Source organism: Rhodamnia argentea, chromosome 3 (genome assembly GCF_020921035.1).
Source record: "Rhodamnia argentea isolate NSW1041297 chromosome 3, ASM2092103v1, whole genome shotgun sequence".
Classification (NCBI taxonomy): domain Eukaryota; kingdom Viridiplantae; phylum Streptophyta; class Magnoliopsida; order Myrtales; family Myrtaceae; genus Rhodamnia; species Rhodamnia argentea.
The window spans coordinates 32,047,724-32,073,593 of record NC_063152.1 but is presented as its reverse complement, the minus strand read 5'-3'; the positions used below and the strand labels follow the sequence as shown (position 1 = coordinate 32,073,593).

The following is a 25,870-nucleotide window of genomic DNA, read 5'->3' as shown; positions in this document are numbered from 1 at the left end:
TGCAGCTCTTCACTTCTGTAGCATCAAATGATAAGTTTGAGTCTAAGAGAAAAGAATGTTAATCACACTTTCCCCCGGGGGAGCAATATTGTCCGACCTTTTCCTGAACACGCGCGGCCCACTGATAGTCAGTCGGCAACGTACGTCTTATGATGTATGCGCCGCGAATCGAAATATTTTGACTTGCCGCTAGTAAGTCCTGTGGATTCGGCATCTTGTGTTGAACCAGTTATGTACCCGATTTGCTGAGCAGCTCTTTGGACAGGCCATAGTGAGCTTGTAGCCAATCTTTCACACACCCTCTTCTTCATGAATGAATTTGCAACTAGGATCTGGATCTTCAACCAAAGAAGTGGATCCGTATGCACCCAAGTTCATCAAAGTTACCTGGTAGATAAGATTATGGTCTTATTGGCTGTGATCACTGTAAATTTTGCTTAGCTATACACGGGGTGAAGATTGCTAGAAGGAAAGACAGGAAAGATCCACCTAACATTAAGCCAGATGCTTTTGACAATCATGGACGCCAAATAATATGTAACCAAAAGTGGGGGTGGTGGCGAAGTCCTCAGATGCTTCCAAAAAATGCAATGAAAGAGAAGTTCTTTTTGTTTTCCTCCTTTAATCTGATAGGAACGGCGCTAAATAGTTAAATGGCTAATCCGTGGTTCGTGCATTCGATCAAATTTGAAAAGAAAAAAAAAACACAAGCAAACGACAATAATTTTCCGCGTGCAAGGTCTAAGGCCACGCTTTCTTATCTTGGTTTGGTTAAAAAGTTCTCGCGAAATTTCAGCTGAGTATGTCCTCCTTGCCTGCAGCTTGCCTGAAGTCACTTGACCTGATCAGTCACCAAAAATTTATTGTACAGCAGAATCAACTTCACAAGATTGTGAGGCAAATTTATAACCTTAAGCTGGCTCAAGGAACGCCAGGTATGTTCATCAGCTAACTGCAACTGCTGCTACAGCTTCCTCATGAATGAATTTGTACAAACTAAAACCGAAATACACATTAAGAACCTGATATTCTAAAAATGGTACTCCACATGTTCTTGGGTTCACGAGGCATAATCAACCTTCCTTTATTTGATCCTCCCCAGTGAACAGACCAAGTCCTGATGTTGGTCCGGAAGCACAAAGAATTTCAACATATGACACAATTCGGGGTCTCTTCATAAAGGGGCACATAGTAATATGTAAGCGGCGGAGAATAGTATGTTGGAAAGGCTTTTACTTGATCTTCCTTCTTCTTGCCCTTTTCTTTCTCGCCCTTGTCTTTCTTGCCGTCATCTTCCTTAGCCGGTCCGATACTCACGATTTCAGTGTGCCAAGATTTCCTCAGCTTGTTCACCACCTTGACCGGGTCGAAATCGCCGGATGCCGTTAGTTTCTTGGCCTGCATGTCCATAGTCAGAGACGCTATCCCTGGAAAGTTATTACGTGACAAAGGTTAGAGTAGAAGTCGAAGCATGTCAAGCACAAGACGATCGGTTATTACAGTGACAGTCTTGAACATTCAGTGGGAAAATGAGAGCCAATACCTTCAAAACCACAAACTGCTTGCATGGCCTTGCTCTTTGCTTTGGGGTCATGTACCTCCACTTTCAACACAACCTTCTGCAAACAGTTCGAGAAAAGCAAAAGAACCCAGTTAGATTTCAAGATCCATCTTTTCACGACAGACTGAACAAGTTGGCCATATGTAATCGACAATGAACAAGAATTGGAAGCATCATGCATACGATTATGCTATACGATTCAACAATTCCAACAGCAAAAGAAACGAACGACGCGACTCATGAAGCTTGAGACAGAGAGAGACACCAAGATAAGTGTTCGAGAAAACCCGGGAGAGAATACCATCAAGAAACCCATCTCACAAAGTGCACAAATACACGTAACATGCGGAAAAAAAATGGACTTCTCGAAGGAATGAGATAAAATCTCACCTTCATCTTGTCTGGGGTGTCTGCTCTGGCTTTTGATTTGGAGGCTAGAAAACACCAGAACGACACTCAGAGCAAGTAAAAAACTGAGCGTGTGCGAGAGTATGGCAGACGAAACGGTCTGGCTTTATATAGTCGCGAGCGGGAGAGTTGCGGGAAAGGAGAAGTTTCTTGGAGGACACGACGTGGAGACCCAGGGGACAAATTATTGACCAGTAGATTTGGGAGACAGATAAGTAAGTCGATAGAGCCAGTCCACGCAGTTGATGGGGAAATGGTTCAAGCTTTCGCGATAACGACTCGTGAAGATTACGCCAGCCAACTGCTCCTCGGTCGGTCGGTCGGTCTTCGGTGCCAAGGTGATACGGGGAACAACGATCAGACGAAACGGTCTTCTTTATCTAATTTTGTCTGCAGAAACCATCAATTTCGCACGCATGTATCTCTTCCATGTAATCTAACGACATGTTAGGATTGGAAATCTTTAATCGTGGGTACTCAACTTACTGTACAAATATTGATTCGGTTCTAAACTTTTTCATCACAAAGCTTCGAGATTTTACCAGAAAAATTTGAAAAGTTCATGATTGAATTTATGTCCCTTCCAAAGACATAGATTTTAGGATCGAATTAGATTATAGATAATAGCACCCCCCGTTCCCTCCCGCGCGTTCGTGTCCGATTTTTCATCCCCTTCTTGCGTAATTCTTTAAGACTTTCGGATGAAAAATCATTGAGCGCGAGGACAATCGAATTAACAGGAGGGAGGGGTCGGGACAAAAGTCGGGACGATAGGACATCCTTCTGCATCATCATCTCTGAAAATGCCACCAGTGGCTAAGAAACTCTTCTTCGATCGGAAAGGTGGAAACATGAAATCTCTAGGAAAATACACGTTGCACACTCGGAGATGGATCCTGTCTCCACTCCAGACAGTCTCGAATGCCACATTGAGATGCCGACGTCGTCATCTCCGTCGTCTTTGATTAGGACCTTGTCTCTCTCTCTCTCTCTTTTTGGATTTTTTATGTTCGTTTGACAATTGACTTTGAAGTCGGGATCTAAGTCAATGAATTATTATTATTAATCTTGTAACTGGGCAGATAACAACAGTCGGAATTGCTGGCACTGAGAGAACATTTAGCAGAACGAAATATCGAACAATCTAGGCTACGAGCTGAAACGAGGAGGACCGATACGAGGATTAAGGGTGATCGGTTCCCAATCCGATCCGATTTTCCTCAAGAATCGGAAACCAAACCAGTAGTCTTGATTTTCAATTTTTTGGAATCGGGAACCGGACCAACAGTCTAGAGAGCCAGACCAAACCGGACAGATCGATCCGGTCCTGTTCCCGGGCAGTTCCATTGGGCCGGTAACATGCCAAAAAATATATATATACACACCATTCCTGCTCATGGATTCTGATCTATATACTATATATTCAATTATGAGCAACAGAACTGCTTCCGCTCATGGATTCTGATGTTTGATTTCTAAAGCAAAGAAGCCATGTAACATACCAACTGGCAACTATAGCAGATTAAAACATGCACCATCCCTTCAAATGAATCATATTAAAAAATGACATGTCCAAAATGATGATTCGATCTCGATGATTCTCTTTCCATGCTTGTGCAAAAACTGTTTCCTCTATTTTCTGCACACACACGCACGAGAGTTCCATTCTGCTAACAGAAAAGAAACTGTGCTGTGTCTAACAAAGTCCGATTGGGGATGAAAGAACAAAAGCCCTTGAATTACACATGGAAAAGAACACCAAATGAAGCAAACTAGTCCAGCAATCATCATGACACGGGAAAACACAGAAAAACAGAAGCACCTAACCAGAATTCAGTCATGTGCCCACTGTCCAAGCTCTAAAACTCAATAACAATTCATGTCCAAGACTCCGAGTGCCCATGGTCCAAGCTTTAAAACTCGAGAACAATTCAATGCATCCCCATATTATCATCAAAAGCACATTGAAAGCACTACCAAAGGGGAAAAAAAAAAGTTACACGTAATCACCGAACATTCACCGAAATGACTGAAATATATGGGAAGATTTCTAGACTTCAAGTCCTTTCTTGATATTTGATGGGCGGAGCAAAAGTGCGGCCAACCTGCAATAAGTATATATAAGCAATGAACATTAATTTTGAATTAGAAATAGAATTACTAGAAATCGAACTCAAATAATGAATGAAATATCCCACCATATATATTCCTTCCACCAACTTGTAAGCTCCGAGTGATCATCATCCATAGCTAACAAAAACAAGATATTAATTAAAGCATTCACTTGTCAGTTATACGAAAAAATTGTAAAATAAAAAGAAAAGATATATCCATAACTTATCCGAATCGAACTTTTCTGCATTTTTTATGCACTCTTCAATATTAACCGGCTTGTTAACCGTGCTCAACCAATCTTGAGTAGAAATCAAAGCTCTTCGTCGATCGGAAAGGTGGAAACGTGAAATCTCTAGGGAAGTACGCGTTTCACACGCGGAGAAGGATCCCGTCTCCCACTGCAGACGGTCTCGAATGCTAAATGGAGATGCTGACGTCGTCATCTCCGTCGTCTATGATTAGCACCTTGTCTCTCTCCCCCTCTTTCTTTTGGAATTTTACGTTCGCTTGACGATTGACTTTGAAGTCAAGGTCTAATCGATGAATTGTTATTATTAATCTGGTCACCGGGCAGACAACGTCAGTCGGAATTGCCGGCACTGAATAATCGCTAATATCTAGTCTCACCGTCCACAGAAATATTTAGAAAAAAAATATATTTTTCATCTACTAGTTTTTCAAACTACGCAAATGCAACAAATGGAGTCTTTAAATTCCCTTCTTTTCTGTGTGGTCAGACATTTTAAGAAATATCGAAACAATACTATACCGGCGGCTGTGAAACACTGCTGTCAAACATAATCCGATGCATAGATCTTAAAACTTTGCATAATCTTTTTACTCCTGTCTTCATCGCTCCATCTCACATAATGGGACGTACTAGATTATGAGATGAACGATCAATGCGATGCGGATTCCATTTGGAATGGATAACCGCCGAGCGCATCACGTATCATGCTGCCTACCTTGGGCCAACCTCTGAAGAAGCATTTCCACAGACCTGTGATGCATTACAGTCGAAACCAAACCACCACAACAAGTTTCAAATCATTCAAGCGCCCAATGTCGGGACGCATATTCTACAGAATGCCAGAGGAAGAGGCATCGTCTTTTGCAACTTTTATTCGCCGGTTTCATTTGGACATGAGAAGGGAGCCATCATTTTTCGCTGGTATTATTCCAGTGAACGGCAAAGAATGAATTGAAATATGGCAATGTCTGCGATCACTCCGCAGCTTTGGCCATAAGAGACTTCTGAGCGATTTCTAGAGCTTCCTCTACTGAAGATGCATTCTGGAGTTTGGTTATGTCGACGGTAGGCTGGCTCCTTGCTAGCTTAGGGAGAAGCTGAAATTCCTGAACAACGCAGCACGAGGTGAGAGCTCCATGAGTTAGCAATCGTAAAAGAGATAATGGGGGAATCTATTTCTTTCACATCATTTCTCTTAAGTCCTCTTTTCAGAGTATCGATGTTCATTCAGTCCACCTTCAGACTTTTTAATTGGAAAAAGGAACGGCACAAAAGTTTATGCTTCTTGAAGAATGTGATGAAAATACATAGGTAAATCCAGAAGTTTTTTCCAGCTAATTTAGACATTGAAAATACATAAGGAATCTGAATGTAGTATGTAATGCAGTCTTTCAAATGCTGGTTCGAATATCAAGATCATTAACAAGCAAGTTCCTCTCGTTTCCCAGATCAAGCACCTCTTTTCAAGCCAAAAGGAAAGTTTCTAAAGGCTTCCATACTGAGCATAAGATCATGTGCCAAGCCATGCATTAGAAAACCGACGGACTCAATTTTAAGCAATCATTTGGATATTTGATGCATGCTACAATTTCCCAAATCGCCATGCTTCAATAGAATACCGTGCTTTCATATGAATCCATTGATTGCTCGCATGAAAAAGACAAGTCAAGTTTTGTACCTAAAGCCTGATTCAGCTGATTTAGTTAGTCAGTACAAGCGTATAACCTACCTCTGAATTCCCACTTTCTAGAAGAACTCCTTTCAATTTACCTGCAATAGAACAAGAGTGAAATTCATACTTTGTGGATGCTGCTAAAGCAAAAGCAACATGTACAGTTGGACCACTTTACCAGAGTCTACCCAGAATGTTGCAATCTTCGGATCAAAGCTTCCGACTTCAACGGCCTCCCCAACTGCAGATAGAATAACGCCCTAGGGTCAACAACAAAAAAAAAACTATCATGATACATAAAAATATGCTGCATCAATAGCATATTATACCATTGTCTCCAAAAAACTGCCACCAAAGTTTTCTGGGCTCCCTTCATACTCAAACACCCTCGAGTAAAAATAGGGCAGATAGTCATATCTGCATGTGTGTCAGTGGGAGTGTCATTGTATGGGAATGCTATATATAGCACATATGTGCTCAGTATAACAACGAAGAATCAAACATACATATGGGTCTGAGCACTCAATATGGATTTCACACAATGTTGTGCAGATCTTCGAGCGTGATGAACATGTTCAACTCGTGCGATGCGGTCATACATCTGCCAACATGAACGACAGTAATAGTCAGCATAGAAAAACGAAAATGGCCAACTAACAAAAGCATACCTTCAATGGGAACGCTGCTACATCTCCAATTGCAAAGATTCCAGGGATCTTTGTTCTGAACTGACCATCGACCTGACAAAGTCAAATTTAATACATCACTAGATCATGCACCTTCGCAATGTTAAGCTAAAAGTGCAGAGATCGCCAGCAATAAGGACAACATTTATTATTATGCAGATTCGCTGGACATCTCCCTTACCTGTATTCCTCCAGCCAATGCATTTAAACCAACCCTCTCAAATGGACTGTAAGATTTGATGGGACTACAGCCAACTGCTCTAAAAGCTTAAGCTGATAGAAGAAGGCGTGGTTTAACATTTATATATTCCAACACTCCCCCTCACGCTTAGTCTGGTCTTTTTGCCTAGTACTAAGCGTGGAAATATTCATTTGGGGAGGCAAATAGGGGCCTGGAAAGATTTGAACTCGGGACCACCTGCTCTGATACCATGTAAGATTTGATGGGACCACAGCCAACTGCTCTAAAAGCTTAAGCTGATAGAAGAAGGCGTGGTTTAATATTTATATATTCCAACATGGACCAACAGCAGGTTTAGCTCCAATCCCAACAACTACCTGCCCAGAAAAAGAAGAGAAGAAACAAATTTTTTTGAGGTTTCTAGCTATAAATTTGAAGGTAGAATCAATAACCCGAAAGAAAGGTTTTTATCGAGGGAAGTAAGGTCCAGCATGTTTCAAAACTGTACCGTGTCTGCTTCAATCGTTGATCCATCTTCAAGTTTAACAGAGCATACACATCCATCAGAACCAGCTTCTAAGTGTTTAATAGAGGCACCCTGGTTATGCTCAGCAAGTTAAAGAACGCTTGTGACTAGAGATGCAAGATCATACAATCTAAGTGACATACCAAAAAAAGGTGATGATCTATAACATGTGTGCTTGAAGAAACAGCCACTCAAGATCCACCAATTTGGGCAGCCGAGAAAGAGGGAAAGAACCTTCATGAACTTCACACCGTTATCCTGGTAAAATTCTTCATATCTCTGGGCAAGGGAAGGAGTAAACAGCCTCTGCAAAAGATGATTCTCTGGAAAGATGATCTGTTTAGAGAGAGAAGCGGCTATGAGTTAGTGTTTCCCTTCAATAAAAATCTCCAGCAGAAAAAAAGAAATAATTCAGGATAGAAGAAGAGTTAGCGACATTTGCCAGCAAATCCATTAGCACCAATTCATTAGACCATACTAGAAGCATTTTACCCTCCTATCAACAATGATTGGAAAGGGTCATGTGTTTCTGTATCACAGCATCATTCATCTTGTTTCAAATAGTTAAGATTTGCTAACATTAAACTGGAAAGTTAAGATATATAGATGACAGGCAAAGAAGCCAGGATACTCATGCAATAAAGTTAGGTGCAGAATGTTATAACAAAAGATGTCTACACAGTAAAATGTGCCCTCAGAAGATGATCAATTGGACAACCAAATGACATAAGCACCCTAGGCTTGATAAGACCTAAGCAATGTCACTGCAGATTTTGGTAACACAGAAGACACTCATACACATAGGCAAGCCAAACCTGTTGATTCTCACGTATCAAGGCTTTCTGAACAGATTCAACAATCATATTGTTAGCAGAATATGATTCAACTTACAGTTGTGTCGAGCTTCCAAGCAACAGCTGCTGCAGCAACCTCCATACCAATATACCCCCCCACCTACAACAACCAATTTCTTTGCCTTCTCCTATAAAGCAACAACGAACTTCTATGAGTAATTAAAGCAAGCCATGTTATCTATGGACAACAGAAATCCAGAGGAGATGAAAATGAAGCTTACGCTATCTCTTTCTTTTTCAGCCAGTGCTTATGGAACCTCATACATTTTTAAATTTTTTTACGAACCCCAAGAAAGCTTTATGAACAGATCTGATCACCAAGTCAAATTGTTCTTGGAAAAGGAGAAAATCCAAAGCACCAAGTACCAAACAGGTCCGAGCTTTTATCCCAGTTGGTTTGGTTTAGAGACAAAAAGCTTAATCACAGAACTAGGCTGCAAAAAAGGACGCAGGAGGTTTTCCCCAGTGTTCCAGGTAGCATGATTTTCCTCTCTGGCATAATGTGATTGGAATTTTAGGACTCACAGAATCTAGGAATGGGCATGAATTGCAGGGAATCTGTACCCCGCGGGTAACCACCCCGACCAGGGCCAATGCCCCGTGGGGCAAGAGGCAGGGCATGGGGGCAGGGCCAGTATTAGCGCTGTCCAGCCCTGCAAATCCGCCCCGTGCATATATCACAGTTGAAGTATTATATTTATTTATTTGGATAGAAAATTTGAAAAGAAAACCCAAGAACAACTTCAATTCTTAAAGAGAATCTGTGCAACTACAAGTCTTACTTTTATAAGAGACACGAGCATGATAAGTTTTCTAGATAAACAATGCAGAACGATGGTTTTCCATATTTCTCATCTTCACGTTGTCCAACATCAACTATTTTGCGAAGGTTGAAGTTTTTTTTTGGGGTAAAGGTGAAGGTTGAAGTTTGTTTGACTCCGTAAAACAAACTAATCAGGTATATTGTAAAATGACCATAAAAAAGATAGTATTTTTCAGTAAAAGTTCTGCATCAAGAGCGTTCATAGTACCCCGCGGGGCACCGTTGCCTCACAAAGGCAAAACAGCCCCATCCCCCGCCTCTTACGGAGCAGGTTTTACTTCGCACAGCGGGGACAGGAAACATGATCTCCATGCCCATTCCTAACGGAATCACACAACCACAAGAAAAGAAGCTGCTAAGTCATACAAGCATACCTGGTGTACCATTATTTGCCAACTATAAATGAATAGCGAAATAGCAGGAGATTTTCCAGGGAACAGCTAGAGCAATTCATTCAATTCTTTGCCTTAAAAAGGAAATTCCATTGGACGGTTCCTAACCAACAATTGTTTTCTCGAGATAAGTACCCATAATTTTTCTTTGATGTTCACGCTCCGTCATTATGATGGAAAATCACAATGTTATTAACAGTCAGGCTCCTACAATACAAATTCTTTAGAACAGAAGCAGTGAGGCAAGAAATACCGAAAAGAAGCTATAAGCAAGTAGAGTGAGATGATGCAAAAATAGGGTGATGATCCATACCCAGGATGATATAAGTGAGTTAGCATCTGCAACATCTCTGATATAGTGTACGCCAGTAAGGTTTCCTCCAATTTTCTCTGGTAATCTAAGATTAAGATGAGTAAGAACAGTTCATCATGCCCACTTGTTTACAGATGTTGGCAGGGTCGAAAGCACTCCTTGAACTAGAAAATATGCTGCAATTACAGATACCTTGAAGCTGTGCAACCAGTTGCAATTATAAGTGCTCCATATTTAAGAAGCTTGCCGGAATCAGTAGCCAAAGTTTGTTTATCGATATCAATACTTGTCACTGGATCTTCATAAAACATCTGAACATGGCAGAAAACATTCTAAATATTAGGAGCCAATCAAATAGAGAGAGGGGGGGGAGGAGCCCCATGATCTCAAAAGGAGTACCTCAATCCCTTTCTCTTTGTACCATTCTGCAGTTTGCCTCTCTCCCCCAGAACCAACACAAGTGTGAAAACCCTATACCAATCAAAACCCATAGTTTCAATTCTAGATTAAATAGCTATTTGCAGTACCAATGTATCGCAAGCAAAGCTCATTATCTCGTGATATATAACATCCTATAACATTATCATAGTGTTGAATAATTCTCAAAAGGACTGGAATCTCTTAATGCACCAACCAGACATGTATATATCAACAGCAAACATAATCTAAATAGCCTATTGAATTCAAATGTCAGAAAGTCATATCTCAGAAACCCATCATCCAAGGCAATATGAAGCAGTAGCCATGGGGGAACGGGAAATAATAAAGCGCATTGATCGTACAGGTAAGCGAGCAGGCTTCTTATCTAAAGGTAACAGGTAGCCTTTGGTCAAAGCAGGACGCTCGTAGGGTGCATGAGCCTGCAGGAAAGAGAGAGCACAATGTCCATCTGAGACTCACTGCTGAATTCCTCAACAAACATCATCATACGAGACAGGACGAAGCAGCGACATCACCTCTTTCAAAACGATACAGAGCCTTCCATCGGCCATGCCATGCTCGACGAAAGTCCGAGCTGCGTAACCAGCGGCATTTCCACCGCCAACGATCACGAACCTTAAACAGACAAGTCCAAAAACTCAACCAAAACTCGAACCACATCAGAGCGGGAAATTAAGAACTCAAAAAGCCTCGCTCACTCTCTGTTCTCATTGGCAAAAGCAGCGGCCACATAGCTCCTCCGGAAGCACCCGAGCCCGATCGAAGCACGCCGCGCAGTCCGACCGAGAGCGGAAGACTCGGGACGCCGCAGGAAGAGCCCGGGCTTCAGCGACACTGCGTTCGACACGCTCGCCATCACCTTGCGCGATGAGAATCTAGCAGCTGAAAAGAGAGCAAGCCGCCGTTAGGGATTCGAGCGAAAGAGAAACGAAAGTGATCGCGAAACGGAAGCAGCGTCAGCTCGCTCGCGGAGTGTAGGAGCCAGGAGGAGACCTGCAGACATCGGAGGGGAGGAGCTGGTTCGGCTTCGGTCAGCATATACTGCGTTCGACGACCCGGGATAAACAATTAGGGGGAGTGGGTTCAAAATGGTACGGCGGAACTATTGTGTCGTGTTTTTCTCCGTTTGTACGGGTGATCACGAAGTTCTTAAATCACGATATGATTTTGTTGGGATTCAGAATCCCGTTATTAAGACGGTTCCGATAAAGTTCATCAAACCCCACTCCATTAAAAAATTCTCTTGTTTGTGAGTGCTTAGCATTTACATATTATGTTATATATATTACTTTATCATATCATTTCCTATTAAGTTTGAACAAGAAGAGAGATTTCTTTATTCCGTTACGTTAATTCGTTAATTGTTCGGATTGTCAATGATCTCCCAATAGGCACGATGTGATGTGTGAACAGAATAAAGAGCTGAGGGAAAGAGCCACACGGTTTCTCCGAAAATTAAGAGTCGAGACAAAACGAAAGCGGGCCGCGACTTTTAAATGAGAGAGAGAGAGAGAGAGGGGAATCGCCCCCGGCGACTCGGGACTTTCACACTGATGTATTTGGCTCCACCCACTCCCATCTTTTTTATAAGGGATAAAGGAAAGGCACCACGTCACAATTAAGTAATTTCAAAGGCATGAGTCAAGATAATTCCACTGACAAAAAAATCCTGTCCTTTACTGCTAGTATAGAGTATAGTATGAACGTTTTAGAAGGGCAAAGTCACTCTTGGCATGGTACATGGTCTTGATCCTTTCCCAGTATCAAAGGGGCTGGCTCTGTGTTGTTTTCATCTTGTGCGGATATGCAATTGCTGGCCTTCGAGGACTTGCAAGCTGATGATCTTAAAAAGTTTGTAGCAATGGCAAAATAGCCGGTGGTGGCAGTTTTTGGTTACTTCAGCCGCGGTGCGACTTTGGAAACTTGGATGCCACCTTGATTTCTCCAGAGACCAAAAGTCAAAAGCCTATATGAGGAAGCTATCAGGAAAAAGCTTTAAGTGAGTCGCTCGGAGCAGATCCGACCGCTGTTGATCTTAAAGGCAAAAACTTCACGAGAAGGTCGATAGTGAGAGGGTATGCGGATATGACATGCCATTAAACATCTGCACTGTAGCTCTTCAGTTCTGTAGCATCAAATGATAAGTTTGAGTCCGAGAGAATAGAATGTTAATCACACTTTCCCCCGGGGGAGCAATATTGTCCGACCTTTTCCTGAACACGCCCGGCCCACTGATAGTCAGTCAGCAACGTACTTCTTATGATATCTGCGCCACGAATCCGAATATTTTAACTTGTCGTTAGTTAAGTCATGTGGATTCGGCATCTTGTGTTGAACCAGTTATGTATCCGATTTGCTGACCAGCTCTTTGGACAGGCCATAGTGAGCTTGTAGCCATTCTTTCACACGCCCTCTTCTTCATGAATGAATTTGCAACTAGGATCTGGATCTTCAACCAAAGAAGTGGATCCGTATGCACCCAAGTTCATCAAAGTTACCTGATAGATAAGATTATGGTCTTATTGGCTGTGATCACTGTAAATTTTGCTTAGCTATACACGGGGTGAAGTTGCTAGGAGGAAAGACACGAAAGATCCACCAAACATTAAGCCAGATGCTTTTGACAATCATGGACGCCATATATATATTGCAGTGAAAGAGAAGTTCCTTTTGTTTTCCTCGTTTAATCCGATAAGATTGAGTGAGAATGATCTCCAGGAGAATTTATAATATGTAATCAAAACTGGGGGTGGTAGCGAAGTCCTCAGATGCTTCCAAAAAATGCAATGAAAGAGAAGTTCTTTTTGTTTTCCTCGTATAATCTGATAAGAACGTCGCTAAATGGCTAATCCGTGGTTCATGCATTCGATCAAATTTTAAAAGGAAAAAAAACACAAGCAAACGACAATAATTTTCCGTGTGCAAGGTCTAAGGCCACGCTTTCTTATCTTGGTTTGGTTAAAAAGTTCTCGCGAAATTTCAGCTGAGTATATCCTCCTTGCCTGCAGCTTGCCTGCAGCTTGCCTGAAGTCACTTGACCTGATCAGTCACCAGAATTTTGTTGTACAGCAGAATCAACTTCACAAGATTGTGAGGCAAATTTATGACTGTAAGCTGGCTAAAGGAACACCAGGTATGTTCATCAGCTAACTGCAACTGCTGCCACAGCCTCTTCATGAATGAATTTGTACAAACTAAAACCGAAATACACATTAAGAACCTGATATTCTAAAATGGTACTCCACATGTTCTTGGGTTCACAAGGCATCAACCTTCCTTTATTTGATCCTCTCCAGTGAACAGACCAAGTCCTGATGTTGGTCCGGAAGCACAAAGAATTTCAACATATGACACAACCCGGGGTCTCTTCATAAGGGGGCACATAGTAATATGTAAGCGGCGGAGAATAGTATGTTTGAAAGGCTTTTACTATATCTTCGTTCTTCTTGCCCTCATCTTTCTTGCCGTCGTCTTCCTTAGCCGGTCCGACACTCAAGATTTCAGTGTGCCAAGATTTCCTCAGCTTGTTCACCACCTTGACCGGGTCGAAATCGCCAGATACCGTTAGTTTCTTGGCCTGCATGTCCATGGTCAGAGACCCTATCCCTGGAAAGTTGTTACGTGACGAAGGTTAGTGATGAAGTCGAAGCATGTCAAGCACAAGATGATCAGTTATTACAGTGACAGTCTTGAACATTCAGTGGGCAAACGAGAGCCAATACCTTCAAAACCAGAAACTGCTTGCATGACCTTGCTCTTTGCTTTGTGGTCATGTACCTCCACTTTCAACACCAACTTCTGCAGACAGTTCGAGAAAAGCAAAAGACCCCAGTGAGATTTCAAGTAAAGATCCATCTTTTCACGACAGACTGAACAAGTTGGCCATATGTAATCGACAACGAACGAGAATTGGAAGCATCATACATACGATTATGCTATACGATTCAACAATTCCAACAGCAAAAGAAACGAACGACGCGACCCATGAAGCTTGAGACAGAGAGAGATACGTGTTCGAGAAAACCCGGGAGAGAATACCATCAAGAAACCCATCGCACAGAAGTGCACAAATACACATAACATGCGGAAAAAAACATGAACATCTCGAAGGAACGAGATAAAATCTCACCTTCATCTTGTCTTGGGTTTCCAAGAACTGAGATTGTGTCTGCTCTGGCTTTTGATTTGGAGGCTAGAAAACACCAGAACGACACTCAGAGCAAGCAAAAAACTGAGTGCGAGTGCGAGTATGGCAGACGAAATGGTCTGGCTTTATATAGTCGCGAGAGGGAGAGTTGCGGGAAAGGAGAAGTTTCTTGGAGGACACGACGTGGAGAACCAGGGGACAAATTATGGACCGGTAGATTTGGGAGACGGAAAAGCGAGTCGATAGAACCAGTCCCCGCAGTTGACGGGGAAATGGTTCAAGCTTTCGAGATAACGCGTCGTGAAGATTACGCCAGCCAACTGCTCCTCGGTCGGTCGGTCTTCGGTGCCAAGGTGATACGGGGGACAACGATCAGACGAAACGGTCTTCTTTATCTAACTTTGTCTGCAGAAATCATTGCGATTTCGCACGCATGTATCTCTTCCATGTAATCTAACGACATGTTAGGATTGGAAATCTTTAATCATGGATCCTCAACTTACTGTACAAATATCGATTCGGCCCTAAACTTTTTCATTGCAAAGCTTCGAGATTTCACCGAAAAAGTTTGAAAAGTTCGTGACTAAATTTACATCCCTTCCGAAGACAAAAATTTTAGGATCGAATTAGATTATAGATAGTGGCATCCCCCGTTCCCTTTCACGTGTTCGTGTCCGATTTTTCATCCCCTTCTTGCGTCATTCTTTAAGACTTTCGGATGAAAAATCATTGAGCGCGAGGACAATCGAATTAACAGGAGGGACGGGTCGGGACAAAAGTCGGGACGATCGGACATCCTTCTGCATCATCATCTCTGAAAATGCCACCAGTGGCTAAGAAGCTCTTCTTCGATCGGAAAGGTGGAAACATGAAATCTCTAGGAAAGTACACGTTGCACACTCGGAGATGGATCCTGTCTCCACTCCAGACGGTCTCGAATGCTAAATGGAGATGCCGACGTCGTCATCTCCGTCGTCTATGATTAGGACCTTGTCTCTCTCTCTCTCTCTCTCTCTCTCTCTCTCTCTTTGGAATTTTTATGTTCGTTTGACGATTGACTTTGAAGTCAATGAATTATTAGGACCTTCTCTCTCTCTCTCTCTCTCTCTCTCTCTCTCTCTCTCTCGGAATTTTTATGTTCGTTTGACGATTGACTTTGAAGTCGAGGTCTAAGTCAATGAATTATTATTATTAATCTTGCAACTAGGCAGTTAGCAACAGTCGGAATTGCTGGCACTGATAGAACATTTAGCAGATCGAAATATCGTACAATCTAGGCTACGAGCCGAAACGAGGAGGACCGATACGAGGATTAAGAGTGATCGGTTTCCGATCCGGTTTGATTTTCCTCAAGAATCGGAAACCAAACCAGTAGTCCCGATTATCGGGCCAACGGTCTAGAGAGCCAGACCAAACCGGACAGACCGATCTGGTCCGGTTCCGAAGCGATTCCATTGGGCCGGTAACATGCAAATATATATACACATTCCTGCTCATGGATTCCGATCTATATACTATATATTCAATTATGAGCAACAGAACCGCTTCCGCTCATGGATTCTGATGTTTGATTTCTAAAGCAAAGAAGCCATGTAACATACCAACTATAGCAGATTAAAACATGCACCATCCCTTCAAATGAATCATATTAAAAAATGACACGTCCAAAATGATGATTCGATCTCGATGATTCTCTTTCCATGCTTGTGCAAAAACTGTTTCCTCCATTTTCTGCACACACGCACGAGAGTTCCATTCTGCTAACAAAGTCCGATTGGGGATGAAAGAACAAAAGCCCTTGAATTACACATGGAAAAGAACACCAAATGAAGCAAACTAGTCCAGCAATCATCATGACACGGGAAAACACAGAAAAACAGAAGCACCTAACCAGAATTCAGTCATGTGCCCACCGTCCAAGCTCTAAAACTCAATAACAATTCATGTCCAAGACTCCGAGTGCCCACGGTCCAAGCTTTAAAACTCAAGACCAATTCAATGCATCTCCATATGATCATCAAAAGCACATTGAAAGCACCACCAAAGGGGGAAAAAAAAGTACACATAATCATCGAACATTAACCGAAATGACAGTGAAATATAAAAATGGAAATATTTCTAGACTTCAAGTCCTTTCGTGATATTTGATGGATGGAGCAAAAGTGCGGCCAACCTACAATAAGTATGTATATAAGCAACGAACATTAGTTTTGAATTAGTAATAGAATTACTAGAAATCAAACTCAAATAATGAGTGAAATATCTCACCATATATATTCCTTCCACCGACTTGTAAACTCTATTTACCGTTAAGCTCCGAGTGATCATCATCCATAGCTAACAAAAACAAGATATTCATTAAAGTATTCACTTGTCGGATATACGAAAGAATTATAAAATAAAAAGAAAAGATATAGCCATGACTTACTCAATTCGAAATTTTTTGCTTTCTCGATGCACTCTTCAATATTAACCGGCTTGTTAATCGCGCTCAACCAATCTTGAGTACAAATCAAAATCAAAGCTCTTCATCGATCGGAAAGGTGGAAACGTGAAATCTCCAGGGAAGTACGCGTTTCACACGCGGAGAAGGGTCCCGTCTCCCACTCCTGGCTGTCTCGAATGCTAAATGGAGATGCTGACGTCGTCATCTCCGTCGTCTATGATTAGGACCTTGTCTCTCTCCCCCTCTTTCTTTTGGAATTTTATGTTCGCTTGACGATTGACTTTGAAGTCGAGGTCTAAGTCGATGAATTATTATTATCAATGTGGTCACTGGGCGGTTAACATCAGTCGGAATTGCTGGCACTGAGAAATCGCTAATATCTAGTCTTACCGTCCACAGAAATATTTAGAAAAATATATTTTTCATCTACTAGTTTTTCAAACTATGCAAATGAAACAAATGGAATCTTTAAATTCCCTTCTTTTCTGTGTGGTCAGACATTTTAAAAAAATATCGAAATAATACTATACCGGCGGCTGTGAAACACTGCTGTCAAATATATTCCGTTGCGTAGATCTTAAAACTCTGCATAATCTTTTTACTCCTGTCTTCATCGCTCCATCTCACATAATGGTACGTACTAGATTATGAGATGAACGATCAATGCGATGCGGATTCCATTTGGAATGGATAACCGCCGAGCGCATCACGTATCATGCTGCCTACTTTGGACCAACCTCTGAAGAAGCATTTTCACAGACCTGTGATGCATTACAGTCGAAACCAAACCACCACAACAAGTTTCAAATCATTCAAGCGCCCAATGTCGGGGACGCATATTCTACAGAATGCCAGAGGAAGAGGCATCGTCTTTTGCAAATTTTATTCGCCGGTTTCATTTGGACATGAGAAGGGAGCCATCATTTTTCGCTGTTATTCCAGTGAACGGCAAAGAATGAATTGAATTATGGCAACGTCCGCGATCACTCCGCAGCTTCGGCCATAAGAGACTTCTGAACGATTTCTAGAGCTTCCTCTACTGAAGATGCATTCCGGAGTTTGGTTATGTTGACGGTAGGCTGGCTCCTCGCTAGCTTAGGGAGAAGCTGAAATTCCTGAACAACGCAGCATGAGGAGATAGCTCCATGAGTTAGCAATCGTACAAGAGATAATGGGGGGATGTATTTCTTTCACATCATTTCTCTTAAGTCCTCTTTTCCGAGTATCAACGTTCATTCAGTCCACCTTCAGACCTTTCAATTGGACAAAAGGATCGGCACAAAAGTTTATGCTTCTTGAAGAATGCGATGAAAATACATAGGGTAAATCCAGAAGTTTTTTCCAGCTAATTTAGACATTGAAAATACATAAGGAATCTGAATGTAGTATGTAATGCAGTCTTTCAAATACTTGTTCGAATATCAAGATCATTAACAAGCAAGTTCCTCTCGTTTCCCAGATCAAGCACCTCTTTTCAAGCCAAAAGGAAAGTTTCTAAAGGCTTCCATACTGAGGATAAGATCATGTGCCAAGTCATGCATTAGAAAACTGATGGACTCAATTTTAAGCAATCATTTGGATATTTGATGCATGCTACAATTTCCTAAATCACCATGCTTCAATAGAATACTGTGCTTTCATATGAATCCATTGATTGCTCGCATGCAAAAGACAAGTCAAGTTTTGTACCTAAAGCCTGATTCAGCCGATTTAGTTAGTCAGTACAAGAATATAACCTACCTCTGGATTCCCACTTTCTAGAAGAACTCCTTTCAATTTACCTGCAATAAAACAAGAGCGAAATTCATACTTTGTGGATGCCGCTAAAGCAAAAGCAACATGTACAGTTGGACCACTTTACCAGAGTCTACCCAGAATGTTGCAATCTTCGGATCAAAGCTTCCGACTTCAATGGCCTCCCCAACTGCAGAAAGAATAACGCCATAGGGTCAACCAAAAAAAAAACTATCATGATACATAAAAGTATGCTGCATCAATAGCATATTATACCATTGTCTCCGAAAAACTGCCACCAAAGTTTTCTGGGGCTCCCTTCATATTCAAACACCCTCGAGTAAAAATAGGGCAGATAGTCATATCTGCATGTACGCCAGTGGGAGTGTCATTGAATGGGAATGCTACATCTAGCACATATGTGCTCAGTATAATAACACAGAATCAAACATACATATGGGTCTGAGAACTCAATATGGATTTTGCACAATGTTGTGCAGATCTTCGAGCATGATCAACATGTTCAACTCGTGCGATGCGGTCATACATCTGCCAACATGAACAACAGTAATAGTCAGCTTAGAAAAAGAAAATGGCCAGCTAACAAAAGCATACCTTCAATGGAAACGCTGCTACATCTCCAATTGCAAAGATTCCAGGGATCTTTGTTCTGAACTGACCGTCGACCTGACAAAGTCAAATTTAATACAACATCACTAGATCATGCACCTTGGCAATGTTAAGCTAAAGGTGCAGAGATTGCCAGCAACAAGGACAATATTTATTATTATGCAGATTCGCTGGACATTTCCCTTACCTGTATTCCTCCAGCCAATGCATTTAAACCAACCCTCTCAAATGGACCAACAGCAGGTTTAGCTCCAATCCCAACAACTATCTGCCCAGAAAAAGAAGAGGAGAAACAAATTTTTTTGAGGTTTCTAGCTATAAATTTGAAGGTAGAATCGATAACCCAAAAGAAAGGTTTTTATCGAGGGAAGTAAGGTCCAGCATGTTTCAAAACTGCACCGTGTCTGCTTCAATCGTTGATCCATCTTCAAGTTTAACAGAGCATACACGTCCATCAGAACCAGCTTCTAAGTGTTTAACAGAGGCACCCTGGTCATGCTCAACAAGTTAAAGAATGCTTGTGACTAGAGATGCAAGAGCATACAATCTAAGTGACATGCCAAAAAAAGGTGATGATCTATAAGATGTGTGCTTGAAGAAACAGCCACTCAAGATCCACCAATTTGGGCAGCCGAGAAAGAAGGAAAGAACCTTCATGAACTTCACACCGCGATCCTGGTAAAATTCTTCATATCTCTGGGCAAGGGAAGGAGTAAACAGCCTCTGCAAAAGATGATTCTCTGGAAAGATGATCTGTTTAGAGAGAGAAGCGGCTATGAGTTAGTGTTTCCCTTCAATAAAAATCTCCAGCAGAAAAAAGGAAATAATTCAGGATAAAAGAAGAGTTAGCGACATTTGCCAGCAAACCCATTAGCACCAATTCATTAGACCATACTAGAATCATTTTACCCGCCTATCAACAATGATTGGAAAGGGTCATGTGTTTCTGTATCACAGTATCATTCATCTTGTTTCAAATAGTTAAGATTTGCTAACATTAAACTGGAAAGTTAAGATATATGGATGACAGGCAAAGAAGCCAGGATACTCATGCAATAAAGTTAGGTGCAGAATGTTATAAAAAAAGATGTCTACACAGTAAAATGTGCCCTCGGAAGATGATCAATTGGACAACCAAATGACATAAGCAACCTAGGCTTGATAAGACCTAAGCAATGTCACTGCAGATTTTGGTAACACAGAAGACACTCATACACATAGGCAAGCCAAACCTGTTGATTCTCATGTATCAAGGCTTTCTGAACAGATTCAACAATCAAATTGTTAGCAGAATATGATTCAACTTACAGTTGTGTCGAGCTTCCAAGCAACAGCTGCTGCAGCAACCTCCATACCAATATACCCCCCACCTACAACAACCAATTTCTTTGCCTTCTCCTATAAAGCAAGAACGAACTTCTATGAATAATTAAAGTAAGCCATGTTATCTATGGACAACAGAAATCCAGAGAAGATGAAAATGAAGCTTAGGCTATCTCTTTCTTTTTCAGCCAGTGCTTATGGAACCTCATATTTTTAAATTTTTTTACGAACTCCAAGAAAGCTTTATGTACAGATCTGATCACCAAGTCAAATTGTTCTTGGAAAAGGAGAAAATCCAAGGCACCAAGTACTAAACAGGTCCGAGCCTTTATCCCAGTTGATTTGGTTTAGAGACAAAAGCTTAATCACAGAACTAGACTGCAAAAAAGGACGCAGGAGGTTTTCCCCAGTGTTCCAGGTAGCATGATGTTCCTCTCTGGTATAATGTGATTGGAATTTTAGGACTCACAGAATCTAGGAATGGGCATGAGGTGCAGGGAATCTGTACCCCGCGGGTAAACACCCCGACCAGGGCCAATGCCCCGTGGGGCAAGAGGCAGGGCATGGGGGCAGGGCCAGTATTAGCGCTGTCCGGCCCCGCAAATCCGCCCCGTGCATATATCATAGTTAAAGTATTATATTTATTTATTTGTATAAAAAATTTGAAAAGAAAAACCCGAGAACAACTTCAAATCTTAAAGAGAATCCGTGCAACTACAAGTCTTACTTTTATAAGAGACACGAGCATGATAAGTTTTCTAGATAAACAATGTGGAACAATGGTTTTCCATATTTCTCATCTTCACGTTGTCTAACATCAACTATTTTGTGAAGGTTGAAGTTTTTTTTTTTTTTTTTTGGGTAAAGGTGAAGGTTGAAGTTTGTTTTTTTTTTTGGTAAGAGTGAAGGTTGAAGTTTGTTTGACTCCGTAAAACAAACTAATCAGGCATATTGTAAAATGACCACAAAAAAGATAGTATTTTTCAGTAAAAGTTCTACATCAAGCGCGTTCATAGTACCCCGCGGGGCACCGTTGCCTCACAAAGGCAAAACAGCCCCATCCCCCGCCTCGCACGGGGCAGGTTTTACTTCGCACAGCGGGGACAGGAAACATGATCTCCATGCCCATTCCTAACGGAATCACACAACCACAAGAAAAGAAGCTGCTAAGTCATACAAGCATACCTGGTGTACCATTATTTGCCAACTATAAATGAATAGCGAAAATAGCTGGAGATTTTCCAGGGAACAGCCAGAGCAATTCATTCAAGAGTTTCTTTTCCTTAAAAAGAAAATTCTATTGGACGGTTCATAACCAACAATTGTTTTCTCGAGATAAGTAACCATAATTTTGCTTTGATGTTCATGCTCCGTCATTACGATGGAAAATCACGATGGTATTAACAGTCAGGCTCCTACAATACAAATTCTTTAGAACAGAAGCAGTGAGGCAAGAAATACCGAAAAGAAGCTATAAGCAAGTAGAGTGAGATGATGCAAAAATAGGGTGATGATCCATACCCAGGATGATATAAGTGAGTTAATCCATACCCAGGATGATATAAGTGAGTTAGCATCTCCAACATCTCTGATATAGTGTACGCCAGTAAGGTTTCCTCCAATTTTCTCTGGTAATCTAAGATTAAGATGAGTAAGAACAGTTCATTATGCCCACTTGTTTACAGATGTTGGCAGGGTTGAAAGCACTCCTTGAACTAGAAAACATGCTGCAATTAGAGATACCTTGAAGCTGTGCAACCAGTTGCAATTATAAGTGCTCCATATTTAAGAAGCTTGCCAGAATCAGTAGTCAAAGTTTGTTTATCGATATCAATACTTGTCACTGGATCTTCATAAAACATCTGAACATGGCAGAAAACATTCTAAATATTAGGAGCCAATCAAATAGAGAGAGAGAGCAGGAGCCCCATGATCTCAAAAGGAGTACCTCAATCCCTTTCTCTTTGTACCATTCTGCAGTTTGCCTCTCTCCCCCAGAACCAACACAAGTGTGAAAACCCTATACCAATCAAAACCCATAGTTTCAATTCTAGATTAAATAGCTATTCGCAGTACCAATGTATCGCAAGCAAAGCTCATTATCTCGTGATATATAACATCCTATAACATTATCATAGTGTTGAATAATTCTCAAAAGGACTGGAATCTCTTAATGCACCAACCAGACATGTATATATCAACAGCAAACATAATCTAAATAGCCTATTGAATTCAAATGTCAGAAAGTCATATCTCAGAAACCCATCATCCAAGGCAATATGAAGCAGTAGCCATGGGGGAACGGGAAATAATAAAGCGCATTGATCGTACAGGTAAGCGAGCAGGCTTCTTATCTAAAGGAAACAGGTAGCCTTTGGTCAAAGCAGGACGCTCGTAGGGTGCATGAGCCTGCAGGAAAGAGAGAGCACAATGTCCATCTGAGACTCACTGCTGAATTCCTCAACAAACATCATCATACGAGACAGGACGAAGCAGCGACATCACCTCTTTCGAAACGATACAGAGCCTTCCATCGGCCATGCCATGCTCGACGAAAGTCCAAGCTGCGTAACCAGCGGCATTTCCACCGCCAACGATCACGAACCTTAAACAGACAAGTCCAAAAACTCAACCAAAACTCGAACCACATCAGAGCGGGAAATTAAGAACTCAAAAAGCCTCGCTCACTCTCTGTTCTCATTGGCAAAAGCAGCGGCCACATAGCTCCTCCGGAAGCACCCGAGCCCGATCGAAGCACGCCGCGGAGTCAGACCGAGAGCGGAAGACTCGGGACGCCGCAGGAAGAGCCCGGGCTTCAGCGACACTGCGTTCGACACGCTCGCCATCACCTTGCGCGAAGAGAATCTAGCAGCTGAAAAGAGAGCAAGCCGCCGTTAGGGATTCGAGCGAAAGAGAAATGAAAGCGATCGCGAAACGGAAGCAGCGCCAGCTCGCTCGCTCGCGGAGTGTAGGAGGAGACCTGGAGACATCGGAGGGGAGGAGCTGGTTCGGCTTCCTTCAGCATATACTGCGTTCGACGAGCTGGAATAAACAATTAGAGGGGGGTCAAAATGGCTCCACACGAGTGGCGAGGGTCGCGAGCGCGGCTATTGACGGCGCGGAAGGGTCGACATTGGGGGTACGACGAGCGCGAGATACGGCGACGACTGGGAGAGCGCAGGTGTTCCGGGTACCACCGGTGTCGCCTCGATCATACGACGAGCCGTGAAGCTGTCGCTTCATCATTCGCAGGCGTCGCCATTTGGGTGTAATTGGAAATCAGGGATAACGATACAAATCATAATTAAATTTTGACTCGAAATATCTAAACTTTTAGTTAGCCGGTTCTTAAATTTTTAATTTATTTAGTGTGATCTCTAAAATTTTTATATATATTCAAATTAGTCCATATACTATATAGAAATGTTCAACGTACCAAAAGCTTATGGACTATATTGAACCAATTTAAACATGTACCAAAAACTCAAAGACTACATCGAACCAATCTAAATAAATTAAAAGTTCAAAAATCTCGTTGCACATTAAGCTAAAGTTCAAAAATCACATTAAACAAATTTGGCTTTATTTGATTTAGCATTTGCAAGGGGTTTTGGAGCTCCAAAGTCCCTTGGCAATTTTTTTTTTTACAACAGCTTTGGAAAAATGTAATTGCATTCCTAAAAGCCTAAAGACATTTGCCTCAGAGCAAGTCCGGAGAAATGCTGAATTTTCGAAATGCAAATAAAAAATTTTCCTTCCAATTTTACCCTTGTTATGCTTTCATAATTATGGAAATGTCCTTGAAAATTCTAATTTTTCCGGCAAAGGCCTTACCCACTAGCGGCCGGCCGTCGACTCGGGTTGTTCAATCTCGGGCGAGGTTGGAGGCGTCAGACTTGGCCTCACCGGAGTCTCATCGAATAACGACCGGTCCTTAGCTAATTTTGAGTTTTTTTTAAAATAAAAATAAAAGAGCTTTGCAAAGTGTGCTTTTTTTCAAACGCCGTTTTAATCAAAATTGTACCCCAATATTTTTCAAAATACACTTTATCAAACATTAATTGCATTTCAAAAAACCCCTTTAGCATAAAGGCTTTTGCATTTTCCCAAAACATTCCTCCAAAGCGAAATCGAATACATCCACATTGTACATTAGATAAAAGTTTAAGAACCATTTACATCATTTTTTCGGAGAGTACAAGATTTCAGCAACTTTAAACAAAACTGGGTTGGAAATGTCTCTCTAGTGGCATAACCCTTGCGATGTCATTTCGTAATTTTTTTTTTTTTTTTTGCCTCGGAAAAGAAATGGTTGGGACAGGATTTGAGGTTACCTCACTAGTTAATATAATGTTCAGTTTAAGGCATCGGCGAAACATCAACCGCCTCGCTGACTGAGTCCGTCACTCACGTAAGTCTAAATGCTCACTTGATGACCCAAACAAGTGCTTAAAAGCTAACAATTCAACACTTAAGAAGATTGAGCTTGTTTGATAATGTTAAATAACGTCACTTAAATTGAATAATTTAAGTCTGAAATCCATTTAATATGTGTAAGTAAGGGAATGACTTTTTAAGGTCCTTCAGTGGAAAAATAGCGGATGACAATCAAAGTCTTGCTGAGTACATGGGTGAAATATACCAACGAGGTTGTTTTCCTATGTTTAGTAAATGAATAATAATATTCAGGCTATCAAAATTTTGATTATTACAGGCTATCGAAATTTTCAATTCTATTTTCAGCACTTACTATCATTCTTATTAAAAAATTCAATATTTAGATTTTCAACAGTTAATTTTCAATTTCATAAAACAGGCTCTAAAATTCGGATTATTGATTGTTGTTCTTTCTTATGCTTCGTTCGAATGATTTGAAAAATATATTCCTAAAAATAATTTTTTATATCGTATATAAGAATAAATGGATGACAAATTTTTTTCATCATTTACGAAAATGTTTAAACACGAATATTTGTCGATATTGGAAACGTTTTTAATTAACTAATTATTTCGAATGATACAAACATCATTTTTAAAAAATTATTTGTAAAATTATTTATTTTTCTTGAAACAAATGGAATCTTTAAGTCAGGAGAACATCATTAAGGCAATGGCCTTTTAATGACTTGTAAGATGACCGTCAATCTAGTCTAAAAAACGAAAGGATTTGAGGAAACATCCCTCATAAACCCGATTGTTCGTGTCGTTTGGAAAAAATTCAAACAGGGAAAACATTTTCATTATCAACAACGGTCTATGCCTAAAGAATTCTGTTGATAATGAAATTATTTTTTCTCATTCAATTTTAAGAAAATATTTTTAAAATCCGTGATTTTTTTTTTTCGACCAAAAAAAATGTCGAAATTTC

The 25,870-nt window shown here is 41.1% G+C and overlaps 3 protein-coding genes and 2 long non-coding RNA genes across 9 annotated transcripts in view; 1 reads left to right on the top strand and 4 right to left on the bottom strand.

Annotated features, from left to right (window-relative positions):
* The window catches only part of LOC115746427 (heavy metal-associated isoprenylated plant protein 39-like), a 29,096-nt gene extending 14,543 nt beyond the window's left edge, over nt 1-14,553 (bottom strand). The window contains exons 1-3 of one of the 5 annotated variants that reach the window (XM_030682183.2): nt 14,352-14,508; nt 13,945-14,020; nt 13,495-13,828 (exon numbers count right to left, since the gene is read on the bottom strand). In XM_030682183.2, coding sequence (XP_030538043.2) covers nt 13,563-13,828; nt 13,945-14,020; nt 14,352-14,357 — 348 coding nt within the window. In that variant the 5' untranslated portion in view covers nt 14,358-14,508 and the 3' untranslated portion in view covers nt 13,495-13,562. Of the gene's footprint in view, nt 1-13,494; nt 13,829-13,944; nt 14,021-14,351 lie in introns of those variants that run through there. The other 4 variants (XM_048275842.1, XM_048275843.1, XM_048275844.1 and 1 more) reach the window with 4 other exon arrangements.
* On the top strand, nt 1,023-25,045 carry LOC115746430. Its single transcript, XR_004016029.1, has 3 exons — nt 1,023-1,168; nt 10,655-10,664; nt 25,035-25,045. It is a non-coding gene; the product is annotated as an uncharacterized LOC115746430 (long non-coding RNA).
* LOC115746424 (monodehydroascorbate reductase, chloroplastic/mitochondrial) lies at nt 5,064-11,291 on the bottom strand. Its single transcript, XM_030682176.2, is given in 20 exon segments — nt 5,064-5,440; nt 6,064-6,104; nt 6,185-6,247; nt 6,336-6,374; nt 6,377-6,423; nt 6,513-6,607; nt 6,675-6,746; nt 6,874-6,914; nt 7,211-7,250; nt 7,382-7,471; nt 7,634-7,735; nt 8,291-8,350; nt 8,352-8,381; nt 9,782-9,866; nt 9,974-10,092; nt 10,181-10,252; nt 10,564-10,641; nt 10,738-10,837; nt 10,921-11,104; nt 11,216-11,291. Coding segments are annotated over 20 exon segments (1,500 nt in total). The 5' UTR covers nt 11,226-11,291; the 3' UTR covers nt 5,064-5,308.
* LOC125314211 lies at nt 16,301-16,862 on the bottom strand. Its single transcript, XR_007197777.1, has 3 exons — nt 16,798-16,862; nt 16,638-16,706; nt 16,301-16,542 (listed from the first exon to the last, which is right to left on the bottom strand). It is a non-coding gene; the product is annotated as an uncharacterized LOC125314211 (long non-coding RNA).
* LOC115746423 (monodehydroascorbate reductase, chloroplastic/mitochondrial-like) lies at nt 17,478-23,663 on the bottom strand. Its single transcript, XM_030682175.2, has 17 exons — nt 23,483-23,663; nt 23,191-23,374; nt 23,008-23,107; nt 22,834-22,911; nt 22,451-22,522; nt 22,246-22,364; nt 22,054-22,138; nt 20,488-20,577; nt 19,831-19,932; nt 19,579-19,668; nt 19,367-19,447; nt 19,165-19,236; nt 19,004-19,098; nt 18,826-18,914; nt 18,677-18,739; nt 18,556-18,596; nt 17,478-17,930 (listed from the first exon to the last, which is right to left on the bottom strand). The coding sequence occupies exons 1-17, from the start codon at nt 23,490-23,492 to the stop codon at nt 17,799-17,801; spliced, it is 1,503 nt and encodes a 500-aa protein (XP_030538035.1). The 5' UTR covers nt 23,493-23,663; the 3' UTR covers nt 17,478-17,798.
* Nucleotides 25,046-25,870: the final 825 nt, after the last annotated feature.

Bases quoted from the DNA above. Each gene is read 5' to 3' on its own strand.
- LOC115746423 (XM_030682175.2), bottom strand. The intron at 22,912-23,007 runs GTGATGTCGCTG...TCTTTCCTGCAG, and splicing joins TCTGTATCGTTTCGAAAGAG to GCTCATGCACCCTACGAGCG. The intron at 22,365-22,450 runs GTACTCCTTTTG...TGCCATGTTCAG, and splicing joins ACAAAGAGAAAGGGATTGAG to ATGTTTTATGAAGATCCAGT.